Consider the following 18287-nt stretch of genomic DNA (forward strand, 5'->3'; position numbering starts at 1 on the left):
GAATGAAACTACCCTCCACTTCTTTCTTTTTCGTTCTCTCTCTTTTTTTGGGCACAAACATTTGGAGGTAATTGTGCGTTTTTTTGTTCTTTTCCTTTGAAATTTATGGCCAATTAAAGATTTGAATATGTTCTATATACCGTAAGATTGCTTTTTGTTAAGTTTGGTGATGATTGCTTGCAAGAATTATAGTTTGTACTACTATAATTGGAGGTTATCTTTATCATAGTTGGATACATCTCAGGCAGTGATTGATTTAGATTTTCAACGACATTATGAAGTCATAATGAATAAGAAAATGATTGATGTAGAAAACTATGTTGAGTTGATTGAAAAAAAAAGAAGATGATTTTGATTTAGAGGAGCAACAAGCATGAGTTGGGGACATGATGAACAAGGAGGTAGATGAAATGCCATGAGTAACAATAGATGATACAGGGTATTTTCGAAGCTCAAGAACATAGACCAATGCTTGGAATGCCAGAAGCTTTTATTAGAGCACAAATATCATTTGTCTAGATTTAAAGTGGTGATTAAAGAGGTTGGCATCCTTCCTATCTAGAAAGTCCCCCGCCAGAAGGCAGAACGACAGTGGCTCTCCAATTCTGAAATGCGCAGGAACACCAGCATCCCCATACATATCATAAGCTGATATGAGCAGTTTACTAGCTTAACACTGATAGAATTGAAAAGTACCATGAATTCACAGATAATCAGCAGTATACATCCGAAATTGGCCTATATAAACCATTGCATTAAAACTTCTATACAGAAGATACACTCAACACCTTAGCAAATAACTTATAGGAGACAACCTCTCAAAATCCACACAAATTAAGCAAGCCTAACACGCAACAAATTATCTGGGAACTGAGAAAGGGGGCAAGTTATTAGCATGGGGAATAAAGCAATTCCTCTATAAACCAAGATATAATCATTAGACCTGTGCTTTTTTCTTGCTGTGCCTGGGAATACTTACATGAATAAATCCAAATTTCTTCCTCTGAGTATAGAATTGCTTGTCCAGAGTCCCATCCTTCATAGATTTTGTAGGGTGCAACAGAAGTCCGCTTTGTTCACGAAGCATTTGGCTCAAAGACACCTCTTGCCTTTCAGCGTGGCTGTCAACATGATTTCCCACTACAATATCATCTTGCAGAATCAACTTCCTGCTTAGTATATCGCCAATGGAAATGGTAGACCTATAAACTTTGTCTTTAACAACATTTGGTTCATTTTCATTCACTGCCTCAGACCCTCTCTGGGCAGAAGCTGGACGGGAGTTTCTAAACCTGAATTTTGCAGAATTATGCCCCGAGTATCCCATTTGATCCACTTCGGTAGCACCCTTACCACCGTCGTCGTCAAATCCCAACCTTTTCCTATCACAACCGTCTTCACTGCCCAAAGCCTCTTCAAGGGATTTTTTACAGCGTCTAGTTTCTTGTTTTGTTGTTTCTAGCTTCTTCAAGATGGTTACTTCTGATTGATTTGCGCAATCAGTCTGGCGCAAGGTATTCATATCTACAAACTTGGTCTTACACAGCTCTTCAGCTTGTTGGGCCTTGTGAGTAAGGGAGTTGTACTCCTCAATGGACAGAGTTATTCCACCAGGCTTATGCAAGAATATATCTGGTGAATTGTTGCCATCTAATAGAGCACTCCTTTCGGCAAGAGCAATAGCCTCCACAGCCTTAGCTGCTTCTTCCATTTTTCTGGCAGCTGTTAACCTCATTTCAGCCATCTTGATGCTGGTCTTTGTTCGTTCAATTTCGGACATTGCCTTCATAACCTCATATCTGGAAGCCTCTGTCATTTTCTTGAATTGCTCAGCCTCAAAATTTACTTCTTTGACATCCCTCAAGATGTCTATTGAGGTTTCGGGGTTCTTGGGAGTTGGCAAATTTCGGTCTTCATCTGGCATTACTCTGCATCTATCACAATCCTCCTGAGCTGATAGTAATTTAGAAGAATTTGGGATTTTCCTATCGCTGTTCTTTTCAAGCAAAACATTTTCTCCCTTCATTTTATTATTCAGAGTCTCAACAGAAGCTCGAATCACCGCAAGATTTGTGGTTGTCTTACAGAGGTTCATCTTAGCTTGGTTCAATTCCATTGAGATTAAACCAGGGGAGACAACAGGACACAAGTTTAATCTCCCAGCTGAATCCTGGCTTTCTGGACTTTCCATGAAAGCAGTCATTTCTTGAATTAAGTTCAACTTTAGGCCTTCAACAAATCTTTTTGTAGCTTCCACTTCCTTCAATACATTAAGCGTTTCCTGCTCTTTCATGATGAGGTCCCTCTCCAATTGTGCAGCTTGCTCCTCCACTTTATCAATGTCAAAGACCTCAGTGCCATGCTGCTAAATGTTAAAAAACAAGATAAAATACAAACAAAAAACAATCATTTGTCATACATAACAAAGTAAAAATGTCAGAAACACTTTCAATTGTGGAAATGTGACTTAGTTATCAAGTAATTCTGGCAAGTCAGGGTGGAAAGTCTGTGTTTATGTCACAATTAAATCCACAAAATGTAATCCAGAGCCTTGAATTCATTTGCTTTTTGCAAGTTCCATAATGATCATGGGGCATATTATCGTGTTTATCTTAAGCCCACCACAGTTTCTTTAGTTGAAGACTGTTTAGTGTGTGACTTTCTAGAAACGAGTGTAGAATAGAGTCTGATGCTCCCTGGGAGCAGGAGGAGTGTTTAAATACGGAGTTGTTTCCAAAAAGAAAGAAAAAATAGCGTGAATAACAGAAGTGGGATCTTAGTGCAAAGAATTAGCTACTGCTACTAGTTGTGGAAGGAAGACAGGCATATTGCTGCAACAGGAAATAAAATATAAGCCCAAACAGAGAATTGTAAGGTGAAGGCATCCAACTGAAACCTAGGGACGAGTAGCAAAGTTAAGTAAATTGGGCTATGACTAGGTGAAATTCATCAGCTAAATCAGAAGTTAACAGCATTGTTTCGTGCTCATTTGATGCAAACATCGTTCAATATTGAAGAAGATCATGTAAACTGTAACAGAGTTACAGAAAATTAATTCCTTCAATACCTCACCGAGTAAACAAAATGTAACTTCCGGTCCCCCTCCTAGTTATGAAAGAAGAAAACATTAAGATTTTTGACGGTGCTACCCATTGCAACAATCGACTGTACGAGATTCAGAATCACCAATGATATTCATTGCAGCAAAAATGAGTCCCAACGGTAGCACCATCTTCGAGTGGTAACTTGCGAAACCAAATAGAGCGGAAGTAGAAAATTTTACTTACATGGTGAGCAGCCAAACCAAGCAAGTGATGGGGCATCCAAGGACCACCCCCTCCAAAACGGTCTACAGCCTCCTTAACCGACTCAAAGGGCGGTGAAGTATCGATTTCAACTCTGGGATTGATCACCTTCTTGGTCTCTGTCATTGCAGATTCTGTGGCTTCCGCCATAACATCACCTGCCAAGTGTCCCCCCTGTATGTATGTATATTTCAGAGGTCAGCAGTCAGCAGTCAAGAAGTCTGTTTTTTGTCAAGAAGTCTGTTGAGGCAGTAGAATTGGAGAATCCCACGAATTGACTGCCGGCAATTTATAAGTAGAAAGAAGGATGAATTGGTGACACTGTTGGTGTTAGTGACGGGGAAGGTGACGGGTAATAATGATGTTTTGGGAGTGTAAACGGGGACCAGGTAAAGATGGCAGTTTTTCTGGCTCACCACTGCACCACAACTCCCTTGATGAGTGTGTGAGCGTACTGTCAAGCTGTGTGTGTGTGTGTGTGAGTGCAATGACGGGATGGCATGCACAGTTGATAGACACGGAAAGAAAAGGTAGAAAAATTAGAAGTTAATGTGAGTGGTCCAATAATTTACTAGTAGTAATTTAGTACAGTAACTAGTTACAAAAGAAGGAAAAAAAAAAAAGGAAATTCTAAAGTTGAATGGAGAGTATTAAAGTAGTATAGTAAAATTAAAGTAGTATAGACGAGGAAGGGAAAAGTGAGAAAACAAGAAACAGACACAACAGATTATCTTTGTTTAGTACCAGTATCATCTTTTATTTCCCCTCCTTTATGGCGCAAAACATGGATTTTTTCCTGGAAAGAGTTCAGTCAAGAACATATCTTCTGAGATTGAGATGCATAGATAAACAATCTTTGAATCTTTTTTGATTCATCGATAATGCATGTAGCATTGATCTATACCCTGTAAATCTGCAATCATACCAACGATTGAGTATTTCTTAAAGCTTATTTAAATCTCCAGACAAGAAATATAACCCTCCTAAATGGGGACTGGGGCGAGTTGGTTTTAACTGTCCATCCCTTTTTTTTTTCCCCCTTGACTCTTCAGACTTTCGGTCTGTAAATGGCCAGGTTTTAATGTCAATTCAGAGCAGTTGGTTCCCAGTCATTTTCTTGAGCTTGTACTCCTCCTCACTCGTGCTACTCTCTCTCCTTTTTTTAAAAAAAAATTTTTGGTTGGGTTGGGTGCTCCTCAGCTCTTGCTTTTCATCCAACCTGAAGAAGGTTGGTAACTTGGCATGGTGAGGACGATCACGCTATAAAAGCCGGAGGACAGGATTAGGGGATGGTTCACACAATCGCACAAGGAAGATTTGACTAAAGAAAAAGAAAAGCAGCCCACAAAAGCAGGTCATGGAAGAATGGAACCCTTTACTTTGCCAAAAGCCATATTATTAATCAGGCACACAAATGAATGGAAAGGTCATTCACGGCGAAAACCTTTTGCGTGATTGCAGGAACCAAATTAAAAGTAGTGTTACCCCGAGCATAGGATAGGACGCCTTCCCCTTCCCTCTCCCCACTTGCCTTTGAGTCACCAACTTGCCTTACCGTTGCCTGCCTACAACTCAGGATGTCGCATCTTTCACCTTATCTTCAATCATTACTTTCTTCTTACGACCAAAACCCCATTTAGCAAATCAGTAGAAAAGCCTCGGTGGGCTGGGGTGGGGTGGAGTTTAAACTTTATTTTTTATTAATGTGTCACTATATGTGATTTTTCTGGTCCGATAATTGTTCAATTCTCGTCAATTTCTCTAAATTTTATTGGACCTCTCTCCCCGCTGATGCAGATTAGAATAGAAGTAACAGGCTAATTGTTGCCGTCTGATAAAAAAAAAAAACCAGTAAAAGATCTCCCCATAATTGCCACTTCGACTGCAAAGTATTGTAATAATTCTATGCAAGCTAAGGTCGTAAACCCATCATCCTATCCACGTTTGGTGAGGTTTTGAAATAAAAATGCATTTGCAACCCCGTGATAATACTACTATAATAGTGGTGTAATAGGAAGTTTATACAAGTAGTATAGTACAAAAGTGATCCTTATCATTATATGTATGGTACCACGAAAAGTTTCCAGCATAAAGCTTTTGCCTGGCGAGTGGTGACCTCTCTTTTCACCTATTCCCACGTAGAATCTTTTGGTGACTGATTGTGTGAAGCGTTGGATTTGTCAAGATTGACGCGAAAAGTTTTTAGTAGTTGCTTTCATAACTGATGTTGCTTAAGCATTTCCAACTCGACACCTTTATCGAATCTTTTTGAGCTTTGCATTTTTCGCCAAATATTTTAAAAAAAATGTTGGAAGACAGAAGATTAGATTTCAATACTAGTCGCCAATTTGTTTCCAGACCGGATTGGAGTGAAGCCAAAATGCATTGCCGATCGAGTTTAACAGAAGTCCATATATCGCTATTATTACCTCTTGACATCATTATATATTCAAAGAAAAAGAAAAAGAAAAAGATTCGTCATCATGTACGTAAAAGAAGTGGATGTCATGTTGTAACTACTCCGAGATAAGTCCTAATATTTACCATTTCACTTTCTACAAGCAATTCATTTGCTCAATTAGTTGAAGAGTTTTGTTTACTCTATCCATTATATTATATCTATCCATTTTCCGTTCAATGCAAAACTACGTAATTCCATTACTAATTCAGGGGTGTTTAGTAAATAGGTTTCAAATTCAATTATATCCATAAATGATTTTTATTTATGCCCAATTGTACCCATAGTCTTCTAATTTGGAATTTCACGCCGCATGATTCAGATGAGATTAGGTAAGCATTTAAGGATGAGATCCTTGAGTTTGTCAGAGTTGCAGTTACGTGTAATTATGTTGATTCAGAAATTAGGCCATCCATACTAAAATTGAATTGAAACTCATTTACCAAACATCCCCTAAATATGCATTCAATGTATTGTGCCACATCAGCAATATTAGTAAATGAAACTACGTAGTTTTGCATTGGACATGAAAGTGGATAGATATAATGGACAGAGGATCCCATCTGGAGCTGCATTTCACGTTTAAAATACACGAAAATCATCAAGATTTTAAGAGAGTTAATGGGATGAATTATGCTGAACGGTACTAATGGTAGATGAAATAGGAAAAAACGATAATGCTGAAAGGAGGTCTCAATTTTCTGTCTCAAAGCAGATGATGGAGGAATATGGGTTCATCATAGTTTTGTTGAAGGATGCTGACACATGAACTACCATAATATAGGATTCATTCATATGATTCATCCAATTGCCCTCTTTCATGAGAATTGAGAAGCCAGACCCTCCCCTCCCGCAATGTCATTTTCCTAAAATTGAACATAATTATAACGCTATCCCCCATGCACCACAATAGCGTGTGAAATGAAATTATTCATTATCAATCCAGGGGGACCCGAACCATCGATTTCCTCTGCCCTGTGTAGCAAATTTTCATTTCTCTTCTCGGATCTTCCCTCTCTTCTTCAATTCTCTAGTGTGAGCTTGTAATTTGATGATTTTTCTTAGCCTACTTTTCAGGATGAGATATTTTACCAAAAGTGGTTTTTTTTAATAATTTATTTCACGAATTATACGTTTTACGAGTTCCAGCTAAAAAGCAGTGAAAAGAAAGAATTTTCGGGCCGTGGAGGAGATGCTTCGGATGCCCTCTTTAAATAAGTGGTCCAAAGTCCGAAAGTGAACTGGGTCAGTGCGTGCGAGTAGTCATTCTCTTAAATCTGTAAGTTCTGAGGTGGCCCAATGATATTGGATGTTGATCTGTAGCTCAGAAACGGGTGACTTGAATTGGGGATTCATAATTGGATTGTTAGCAGCCTGCATTTATCTTAAACCCGATTTGGCTCGGCACGAAACAAATAAAGGCCTTTACATCTCCAATTATTAAGCACAAGATTCAAATCCTAAACTAATATCCTCAACTGTCAAGTAAGCACACAATTCAAATCCTAAACCTGACGGTGAATAAGGTTCTAAGAGGTCTCTCCTGCCCAGGGAGCCAACCCTAGTAGTTAAACAGACAAAGGCTGTAGTGCACTATGCATCCACAGTTGGCACTTTTCAGCATGGCTACTAATGTCTGGCTTTTCGACCTCGCAATGACATCAGTTGATGAATAGAGTCCATTGCTATTGTCCCTCTAAAATATCATTCCTCTTAGATGGATGAATCCAAGCCTACGGCCCGGCTGTAACTACAAATGCGGCCCACGGGAAGCCCTTGAAGTTGGAAGTAGTAAGTAACCTTGTATTGATTACTAGAGTGTATGATTAGAAGATTGATTTGGCTAACAGATGTTTAATGGACACCCGTCAAGAAACATTTCAAACGTTATTTTTTTTTAAAAAAAAAAGGTGCCTAAATATAGAGAGGAAATAAATATATTTATACGATAAATTAAGTGTAATTTAAACGTATTAACAAGTGTTCCATTAGAAAAATCCTCACAAGAATCATATGGAGTAATCAATAATGTCATCGAGCATTAATCTGATGACAATAGTCAAGAGCAGTGCATTTCGCTGTATAAAAGGTAAGGTCGAAATTTCATTCCTTGAAATCTTGTTTTGAGTAGCTCATATTTTGGTTATATGACAGAGGCGCAGTCTTGTGATTAATCAGTTATCAGTCAAAAAGTATTCAAGTGTGGCGCAAATCTTCCACCGCAGAAAATCTGGTGTCATGAATGCTACAACGACTATTTGTACACCCCTTCATAATTACTGCTATAGATGGATGAATGATGCATCAATTTGCAAAATCTCTTGTTCTCATTACTGGAATGTGAACGTTCTCGAGAAAGAATTGCCGTGTCTTATACTCTTATCATTCACAATCAAAGGTATCACTACGTTTTAATTCATACTGGTTTGGGTAAAAGTTTTGCATTTATTAAGATTGGCGGCACGAGAAGCAATGAACGGAATTACGAGGGAAAGAAATAAACAAGTGATTGACCAAACTATGAGCTTATAAAGATAAAAAAAAAAAAAAAAAAATCCTCCCACCCCTTCCTACATTTTTCGTACCCTCAATTGTCAAGCAAAGGAAACTTGAACCTACCTCCAATTCTCATACAAAGGATTGAAACGCGGAAACTAATAGTGGAGAATGTTTTAGAAGTCCTCCCTTGATCACTGGGCTAACCTCAGTGATTAAAAAAAAAAACAATTGAGCTTATTAAATAATTCTAGTATCCTAGAAAAAAAAAAATAAAACCATTATGATAAAGTCAAAAGAAAAACAAGATTTAAAGGAAAAATGCGCTCAAGAATTAGTACTATCAGTAAGGGGTGTTCATGGATTGGATAATCAATCCATTTGCAATTTCGCTGATCCTAGCCACAAGTAGCAGTTCAGTAAAATTGCATTCCACACCTTAACCCTATTCAATCGGTTAACTGCTAACCGGTTAACTTGTAGGATAAGTTCGGGTATAATATAGAGTAATCTAATCCTTTTGTACTTATAGCGAAAAATAAAAAACAGAATTAGATTAATAAATAAAACAATACAATAGTTATCTAAATGAATAAGAGTGGTTAATTCTCCAACTCTAAAAACGATTAACAAAATCAAAAATCAAAACGCAATAGATAATTAAAGCATAAATATTTTCAACATTTGTTTTTGTTTTTTTCTATTTCTTGAAAACTATTAATTCATTTTTTATTAAGGATGACAGGTTATTTCACAACCAAACATGTAAGCTCTATAAATTGAAGACAAAATAAGTAGAGTGGTAAAATGGATAGAATTTATGAGAAAGGAAAAAAATTTAGAAGAAAGACAACAAATAGAGTAGTTGAATAAATGAAATCAGTAGCGACGAACGTGGGAAATGGAAAAAATAAATAAAAAATAAGGTTAAATATACAAGTTTATAAGTTGTGAAAAATAAAATGTATAATGGTTTGGATGCTAGTTATCTTAACTAACCTTACACATATGGGATAGTTTCGCGTAACCACAGTTTTTTAAATTTAAAAAGCATACACTAACCTAATTTGTCAAGTACCATCAAATAATCTAACCATTTTTTAAAACTATGGGTTGATTACCCAGTTTTTTTGGATTTGACCGATTCGCTTTTTCGGTTCTTTATGAACACCCCTAACTATGTATCAGTTCAAGCATCCTAATTGTTGAAATAAGTCTTATTTTGGGCTTTGACTTGCACTGATTACATGGTTTTAAAAGTAAACAAGAGCAGCACGAAAATAAAAAACCATGTGGAAACCGACTGTCACGTGGCGTGAGGAATTAGCATGTGGATTAAAATGGTCTGCACCTTTGAACCCGCAAGGAGACCCGCTCACTTGATCTGTTTTTTTTCATCCCCACCACTGTTTCTTCTTTCAGTCGTAGGAATTTGTAAGCATATGTCACCTGACAACAAATGATTAACGCCAATCATAAATTTCGGCGTACCTCACCGCCCGGGGGTAGGTTTAGCCGCTCAGGGGGTGCTTTTGGGAGCCGAGAACGTGGAAAATTGCATGGATGATGGATGAAATTTTGCTTTCGTCATCGTATAAATTGCTTTAAAATTTCTTTTGAGAGATTAAACTTATTTCGTATGCTGCTGTGTAAGATACACCTTCCTTTTAGAGTATGCAAGGGTTTATGAAGTCGGATGCACGGCATGATTTATGACGCGTTTATAGAAGGTAAGAACGCAATTATTAAAGCTGATTATTACTGCTGTGATTTGTTTTTCATTGTTAATGTACGATCAGTTTTAGTTTGGATTAAATATGATTCTACAAATTATGGTGTTAATTAATTCTTAAGCGGTAGACAACAGGCTATCTGTGCTTGATTTTTTTTTTTTTTTTGGGGGGTCGAAAATTGATGGTTCAGCTAGAGAAGTAAATGCTATATGTAACCTGATATCATGATATCCAACAATATGCATTAGTTTTTATTTGATGATTGTTGATAGACAGAGGCATTTCATAATAATAATATGACTGGGATCCATTATGTTAATTACTAATTGCTTAAATGCTCGTACCAAACATAAATATCTTTGTGCCCAAACACCCTTGGTTTGCCTGCTACAGATTGAACTCCAGCATACGGAGTTCTGCATGGTTTTAGTAACAGGACCATGAATTAATTAGACCTCATAACACGGGGGGAAAAGTCTTGTTATGTGATCGATGGCATGAAACTTCTTCTTCATCTTCAGTTTGTAGATTTGCATGGTTTTAGGATGGTATTGCAATTTGCAAGCCGTAAAGATTGAGCTCAGAGAGCAGATTCCGATGGTCAAGACTTCTTTATATTTCCAACTCCGATCGGAAGGAGCTTCTATCATTTCAACGAGGATTTTAAGTACAGAACCATCATCAATTAACAATCATTTCACGCCTGGTATTCAAGACTTAAATGCACGTTTTTGGTCGTCCCATCACAAGTCAATTTCTATTCTACTAATTGTATCATGATTCATGATGAACAAAACTTCTTTTAACCCATTCCATATTTCCAGTGCTAGTTAAACTACTGCATCAGAACAAATTCTTTAGCAGCAATAATTGCTCCAGAAACTTATTGCAGCCACTGGCCAACCGATTCTAGATTTGTCTGAGCAGCAGCTCAAAATCGTACTGATCATGCCTTCATTACCGTATATTATCGCTCGTGGCATAAATAATAATATGCTATGCGCACGCCATTTTCAGCAATATATATAGAGCTCTTCTTCAGTGTGAACTGAATGTCAACAACTTGTTTTACCTCCTCTCACCAGCCACTGCAACAACTTCCCGCAAACAGACATGGACCACTTTAAGGCTTCTCATTTATTGCCTTAAATTCATCTTCGCACTTCTAACTATACATATCCTTTTCTAAGTGCTTTTATCATCAAAGATCAATACAGACGGTGGTCCAAATTCAAACCAAAAAAGAAAAAAAAAATTAATTAACGTAGTAATTAATCCCCCCGATTACTCACTTCTATTTATGGGCGCACATGGATGATCTGACTCAAACTAAATATTACTACAAAACCTTTCTAGAACTAGTATCCCTTTGATAACAAAATAATTCTCTGCAGATTTAAAATCGGGGTTTCTTGATTCAGAGCCCAATGATCAATGTGCATGGTCTGCCCTCACTGTTTTAAATACTCGTAGCAAAGTTTTTAATGTCAAACATCTTTTAAAGTAGAGTAGTAGTAATAATATAGAGAGAGAGAGAGAGAGGGTCCAAATGCCACAACAAGTCTACTAGATAAGTCATCTTTACTTCTCATCGACTCCATCTTTGCCTTGGATCTTGAACTAGTGAGACGCAGCAGCTCAGAAGTAAGAACCAACAAGGAGACAGCTCAAGAAAAGAAATTATGCACAACAGAGGCCAAGATCTCCCACCTCCCAGATTCCTTCAAATTAAGCAGGATGACAAATTTTTCTCAAGGCTGTTGTCCAAAGAAAGCTCTAAAGGTGAAGAAGCCTCTTTCAGGGTCCTGTACTACGGAGGAAACACAGGTTCGATCCCCTTCACGTGGGAATCTCAGCCAGGCACCCCAAAACACACATTTTCTGATAATTCTCTCCCTCCTCTCACACCACCTCCCTCTTACCAGCTTAGCACCCCTAGGAGGAAAACCATGCAGAAGCACTCCAAGCCCAATTTCTTCAACTCCATTTTCCCCCGAGCTTCTTCGAAAAAATCAGCCTCGTTTTCACCACCATCTTCCTTATCATACTCATCATCGTCGCACTCCTCGTCATGTTCGCTGCCATCCACCCCAAAAAATACTTCCGCCATCCACTTTGGGCTAGATGAGGATGATGATCATGACCACATGCCCACTTCACCGACTTCAACTTTGTGCTTTGGTGCCGGAATCAAATGCGCCGGCCAGTCTGGAAGCGGTCACCAACCAATGAAGAATGTGATGAAGAAGGCGTTCCTGTCCATTGTTGGCCATGGTACTAGGGCTTAGATGATACACATGGAAATTGGAAGTCTGTCCATTTTCAACACCATATAGAGGGAGTGCCGATTTATTTAGGTGCATCTTTGTCAAAATCTAGGGTGTTAAGAATGTATTGTGACATATTTGGTTCATGATTAAATGAGTGAAATATATTCACTATACCAATTCGGAGTAGATTAGCGTTGGTCTTTTTTTTTTTTTTTTAAATTTTTGGGGATGATGTATTTGGTCCATGATTACGTGAGTGAAATCTATTCACTCTTCCAAACGGGATAAGTTTAGCGTTCGCCTTTTTTTTTTTTCCCCTTCCTCTTTTTTTTTTTTTATTTATATTTTTGCGAATTATATGAAAGCAGATGTATCTAGAACTTGTCACCGGAAATAAATGTTACCTTTCACCTTTGTTGCTTCATTAATCAAGGGCATCTCATTGACATCGTTGGGGAATTAGGTCTTTGAGAATTCTTAAAGACCTAATTAATTGGCAATAGAAGCATTGGGCATTTCATTTTTATCTTTTTTGGAAAATTTTTTCCCTTTTTTTTTTGTAATTTGCTCTATCCGCACCTTGAAATTATTTTAATGCCGCTCAACTTTAACGGACGCGAGAGCTGGCAAAAATCGGTAACAAACAAACAAAGGGGAAAAGTGAAGCCCTGTAAAACCGTGGAAAACGTAACCGATGGAAACGGAAATTAATTATTGTGGTCTACAAATCCGCACTGTTTTTGACGGAAGAAGGAAGGCATATGCCACGAAACTAGCTGCCACATGCGCTGTCCCCAGCAAACTGTTACGCCTCTTAAAGGCGTATAATATATTGCGCTCTGAATCTCTTGCACAAAGAAATGGAACATTAAAGAAAACAAAGAAAAGAAAAGAAAAGAAAGGAGAAGAAAACCAGTTCGAAAACAAGGTGAGGGTTTATACTTTGGCCTCAAAGGTTATTGATATTTAACAAATCCCGTGTGCAAAGCAGTTCGAATCTCTTCGGTGTCAATATTTGATGCCAAATTCAATGTTAATTTCATTTATCACGTGAGAGTAAAGGAAACTTGAGATATATTAAACCAAATTGAGTTATTAAAAATTTTTTAAAAAAATATAACATTTGGTATAAATATAAAAGTAGTACTGAGTTGCTAATCAAATTTAGATTTAAGTGAAAAAATTTGCTACAAAATTTATGGGGGCATCAAGGATTGCTATACGGACAATGATGATTGGCGAAACTTTAGAGATGAATTTGATTAAAAACAAACTTGGTGCCAATGGAAATTCTCACGACGACTCTGAAGATATTATTATGATTTTGAAAGTTACAGATATATTTAAAATTTCTTCTATCGTTATGTCTATCCAAAGTCCGATTATGAGGTACAAACTACCTTTGGCACTGATATATTATTAGTCGACCTTGATATTTATAGCATTTATAGCATTTCTTTTCAGGGTTGTTGATCAACATCACTTTCTCCTCCATTGGACATAATTTATTTGAGTTCTTCCTTGATACTGCATTGGTTTGTTTTCTTCTTCTTTTCTTTCTTTTTTTTTACATCCCAAACACTCATTATATGTCACCAGCATAGTTTAGATCATACAGTATATGTGTGGGCACTACTGCACTCTTACTTAGGACCAGAGAAACAAATTAATTAGCGTTTGGTGGGGATTCTGATGCGTAGATTTGAATTATGTCTCTATTATCATTTACTGAGGCTGTGTAATAATAAATAGGAGTATGTTTTAGAGTATACGTTTTCCAAAAGCCAAGGCCTGTGTAGTCGCTATCTCTGTCGAATGTGGGCTTTTTCTGGAAGAGCCTGTTGGTTGGGGCGTCCAGAAGGCAGTCCGATATTACGAGGCCCAGTACAATTTTCTTAGTTTTACCATAGCCTAAGATAGTGTGACAGAATACCAATCGGCAGGCCAATACACTGAGGCCCATACATCTATGGCGCAATCAACTCGAATTTTACCAAGGAGAAAAGAGCAGAAGAAGGCAATAAATAAAAAAATATTGAAGAGAACTTAGTTACAACAATATTTTTCTTGGAAAATAAAAAGATGTTTTTCTAGGGTAAGTTATAAAACTTTCTAGCTTTCAATGTCTTGTTTAACTTTATAAATTCATCATTCATTGATATATCAACATCCTCGAGTTTATCTTACATAACGTATTTAGAGTCTGTCTAATAGGTGCCAATTGGACACTCCTATTAAGATAAAGATGTATTTCAAGTGTGAAATTTTTGAAAATATAAACTCGTCTCTTTTATCACTTAGTACTAACTTATAGGATTATCGTTTTAGGTGCATACTCTATTAAACATCAATGCTGATTGAGAAGGTAAAAGAAAAAAAAAAAGAGTTTCATCCTGCAGCTTCATTTATTTTACAAACTCCGCACTCCTGGCAGGTACCCTGATTTTATTTTTGCACTGTCAATTGATAAAGTCGAAGTTATTTTTGCACTCCCGCCAAACTCCTTCCTCTTTAATTAAGCTAGCAGGAACTCAAAAAAAAAAAAAAAAAAAGAGAGAGAGAGAAAGAAATAGAAACTCCCCACCACCTTAAAACTACGAGATCAACGAGAATTTTCAAATATATTATTCAAAAGAACTGGCACAATACAATACGCCTAATTCATCAGAACTGAAAAACTTCCGTCCCCATTGTTACAAGCATGTGGCGCAACAGCATAGAGCAAAAGGATGTAGCACTTGAAGCTAAACAGTATTTAGATATGTAAAAAAGTTCATAACTATAAACATTGCATGAACCCACAGTGTTAATTATGATAATTTCTCATTTTACCAAAAAAAAAAAAGAAAAAAGGATCATGGAACCTCGTTGATCATCGATCACTACGTTCAAAATAAACGTAGGTCTTGGATTGAACGATCAATTTTTGAGTGATCAATATTTGTTGGCACAATTGGGGAATTAGTTGTGTTACTAAATAGTTTTTTTTTTTTTCTTTTTTTGGGGGTGATGGGATTTGTTGAGGCTCGTTCGTCCGTCCGTCCTTCCTGGAAGATGCCTTTCGTTTCTGCACACACACACACACACAGAGAGTAGTGGGAGGATGGTTTGTGAAATAGTTTGTGAATCCGTCTCCTCGTGCAATACATTGATCAACACAAAAAGATCATCCTTCATTGATGACCCTCATAAAACCAAAAGGGACTCAACCCACTAACTTTTCAGTTTTCAGACTCCCCCCGTTCCATTCCACTCCACTCCACTCCACTCCACTCTCTATTACAACTATGATTTTGTCACTTTCTTACAAATCCTTTTATCCTCTCTTTCTCTTTCTCTCTCTCTCTCTCTCATTTTTTTTTTGTTTTTTTCCCCTTTTTTTTCCAGCATATCTTGCCTCTCAAGCGTTCTTTTTAACTCCGCCTCCTCCTTTTCTTCTTGCTCTTTCTCTCTCCCACTCGATCGTGTTCGTGTGAGGCAACAACAAAGACCATTTGCTTACCAGCTTTGCCTGCAGCCCAAGTTGATGCCTCAATGTCTGCGCAAAGGTATTAGTCTCCTCCCCTCTCACCAGTCACTGATAATATTTGCTACTATCATTTTAATGATCAATTTTAGACCCAAAAAAAGAGAGAGAGAGCTAATAAAGTCTTGGTTTGGCTATTCTAATATGTATTTGGGACGTGATTGTGTGCGAGCCTCAGCACTAATTAATGATCATCGCCGTTTAAATTAGTACGTATAATTAAGGTGGGCTGAAAGGGATAAAATTAAAATCAAGTAACGAGTAATTCCTCAGTTTCGGTGCACTAGTAATTTTTATATATCTATTGAAAGTTTTTGCAGGGAAAAGGTTGAGAAGGTAAAGATAGAGCCGGATTATGGGCTTAAGGGATTGAATCAAATAGGAGGAGGAGGAGGAGGTGAAGGCGGGAGAGTTATTAGACCTTGCGCCGCCTGTAAGCAAATGAGACGACACTGTTCAGCAAAAAAATGTCCCTTTTCTCCATATTTTCCCCCTAACGAACCTCTCAGATTTGCTTCCGTTCACAGAGTCTTTGGTGCAAGCAATGTGTCAAAGATGCTCGCGGTATGTGGTAAATTGATCAATAAAACCCTATTCATTTTTACACAACATATAAACTTGATCCGGGTGTTTCTGTATGATGATTTTTCCTTCATTACGTTGTTTCTTACTTGCCCCCCCCCCCCCCCCCCTTTTTTTTTTCTGTCCTCTTAATGAATATACTTAAACATCTAAAAATAACTAGATAAAATGTTGCAGGAGGTCCCGGAGAGTCTAAGAGCAGAGGTAGCAATTAGTCTTGTATACGAGGCAGATGCGAGGCTAAGAGATCCTGTGTACGGATGCACCGCAGAAATTTCTGCTTTACAACGGCGAGTCGAATCATTGCAACAACAACTCAATTCAGCATGGGATGAACTGCTCAAATACAAGAATCCCCATCATGAAGCCGATATCTTTAACGCAGAGCCCCCACCTTCCCATGATGTAGCCTTGCTTCCTTCCGTTGCCACCACCGCTGCTTTCCCTCCTCCCCCTTCTCCAACAGTACTGCTAGTGCCACCGCCCCCTCCCACCACCTCAGGTTCACTTCTCCTTTCATCCTCTGCTTCGTCCAACCAGTACTGCCCACTATCTGCTGCCGCTGATTTCAGCACCATATCAAATTAAACGACAGTGATTAAATGAAAAATAGTAGTAGTACTAGACTAGCCCTTGTTATTAAATCGTCTCGTTATCCTTTTGCACAGAAATTACTTAGAATGTTGTCGGTACAGCATGTTGTTGAAGCGTTAGTCTCTGGTTGGTAGCCATATATGGGCATTAATTTTCCTTATGAATGCCCTATACAGTGAGGAGGGTGCATGGATTGTTTCTTTGTGTTAAGGTTTTGTGAATGTTTCCTTCAATATTCCATACAAAATTACATGCATGCAAGTACTGGTCCGTTGATGTGGCTTTTAATTTGCTGATACTACTAATTAACTTTGGAATCACTTTTATATGATTAATGTCCCCCTTTTTATCTGTTTTAACTTATGCTTTTGAATTTTTAACGTGTCTAGCTGGCATTTCTGCTTCAGTCAATTCGAGTTGACAATCATCACAATTTCAGTTTTTCTCTCAGTGAATATATAGTCTAAAAAACCACTAGGGCTGCTTTCCTCTTCTTTTTTTTCTTTCTTGGTAGTTTGGTTTCGAGTTGAGATAATTTGAATTGTTGAACACGATGCTAATAGTAATAGTCGTCAGTTAATGGGTAACTTTGGTCTTAATCCATAAGGAGAAACTATTTGCATGCATGCTTGTGATGTACTACTGCTACTTACTAGCCAAATTTACGTCACCAAGTTTCTAGCTCTCGATTCTCCTTACCTTTTTTTTTTTTTTTGCCTTAGACTGGATTAAGTATCATAAAATGTGAAAAAAAGACTAGTTTGTTCCCTTCGCGTTTCTTCAAGTATACCTCAAATTTAACCCAAGGTATTTGGCTAAGATGTTGAATTACCATCTGAAGGTCCAGGCAAGTCTTTACGGGCGGAGGCCATGATCTTCCCAGCTCCTCCCAAATTCCTTCACTGATTAAACGGAGGATGGACTATTCCCCTGGCTTTTGCAAGTTTGTTCATGAACATCACTCTTTTTTTAAAAAAAAAAAATATTTCCAAGAAAAAACAATAAACATTACCTTAATCGTGGAACATATTAATTTCTTGCCTTTATGATGTTCACAGATGCTGTTTAATGCGAATAACAAAACAAATTTTCCAAACACATACGTGTCATCTATATTCCATTAGATCATAAAATGGCAATACAATCTAATCCCTAGGCGTAGAACCAAACCAAACCAGAGACAACAAATAAGTACTGTGTGTCTGGATAGGAGTTTATTTGAAATATTACTCGAAATAATTATTATAACATTTTTTTTATGTGATGTATCTAAAATAAAGCGGTGTATTTAAAAATGTATCTGAGATACAAGTAAATATTTTT

At 37.5% G+C, this 18287-nt stretch overlaps 3 protein-coding genes across 4 annotated transcripts; 2 read left to right on the forward strand and 1 right to left on the reverse strand.

The window, feature by feature from the left end:
• Positions 1-722: 722 nt before the first annotated feature.
• LOC113730272 (WEB family protein At2g38370-like) lies at positions 723-3758 on the reverse strand. 2 transcript variants are annotated; one of them, XM_027254857.2, is made up of 2 exons: positions 3288-3758; positions 723-2365 (listed from the first exon to the last, which is right to left on the reverse strand). In XM_027254857.2, exons 1-2 carry the CDS (start codon positions 3453-3455, stop codon positions 938-940), a joined length of 1596 nt encoding a protein of 531 aa, XP_027110658.1. In that variant the 5' UTR covers positions 3456-3758; the 3' UTR covers positions 723-937. The 2 variants fall into 2 exon arrangements, with proteins under 2 accessions (XP_027110658.1, XP_027110659.1); XM_027254858.2 differs by having other exon boundaries at positions 723-2362; positions 3288-3756.
• A 7916-nt stretch (positions 3759-11674) lies between these two features.
• Positions 11675-12280, forward strand: LOC113730274 (uncharacterized). The gene has a single exon (XM_027254860.2). The coding sequence runs from the start codon at positions 11675-11677 to the stop codon at positions 12278-12280; it is 606 nt and encodes a 201-aa protein (XP_027110661.1).
• Positions 12281-15677: 3397 nt separating this feature from the next.
• On the forward strand, positions 15678-17250 carry LOC113730273 (LOB domain-containing protein 3). Its single transcript, XM_072081362.1, has 3 exons — positions 15678-15810; positions 16100-16352; positions 16548-17250. Exons 1-3 carry the CDS (start codon positions 15797-15799, stop codon positions 16956-16958), a joined length of 678 nt encoding a protein of 225 aa, XP_071937463.1. The 5' UTR covers positions 15678-15796; the 3' UTR covers positions 16959-17250.
• Positions 17251-18287: the final 1037 nt, after the last annotated feature.

This window comes from Coffea arabica, chromosome 2e (genome assembly GCF_036785885.1).
Source record: "Coffea arabica cultivar ET-39 chromosome 2e, Coffea Arabica ET-39 HiFi, whole genome shotgun sequence".
Lineage (NCBI taxonomy): Eukaryota > Viridiplantae > Streptophyta > Magnoliopsida > Gentianales > Rubiaceae > Coffea > Coffea arabica.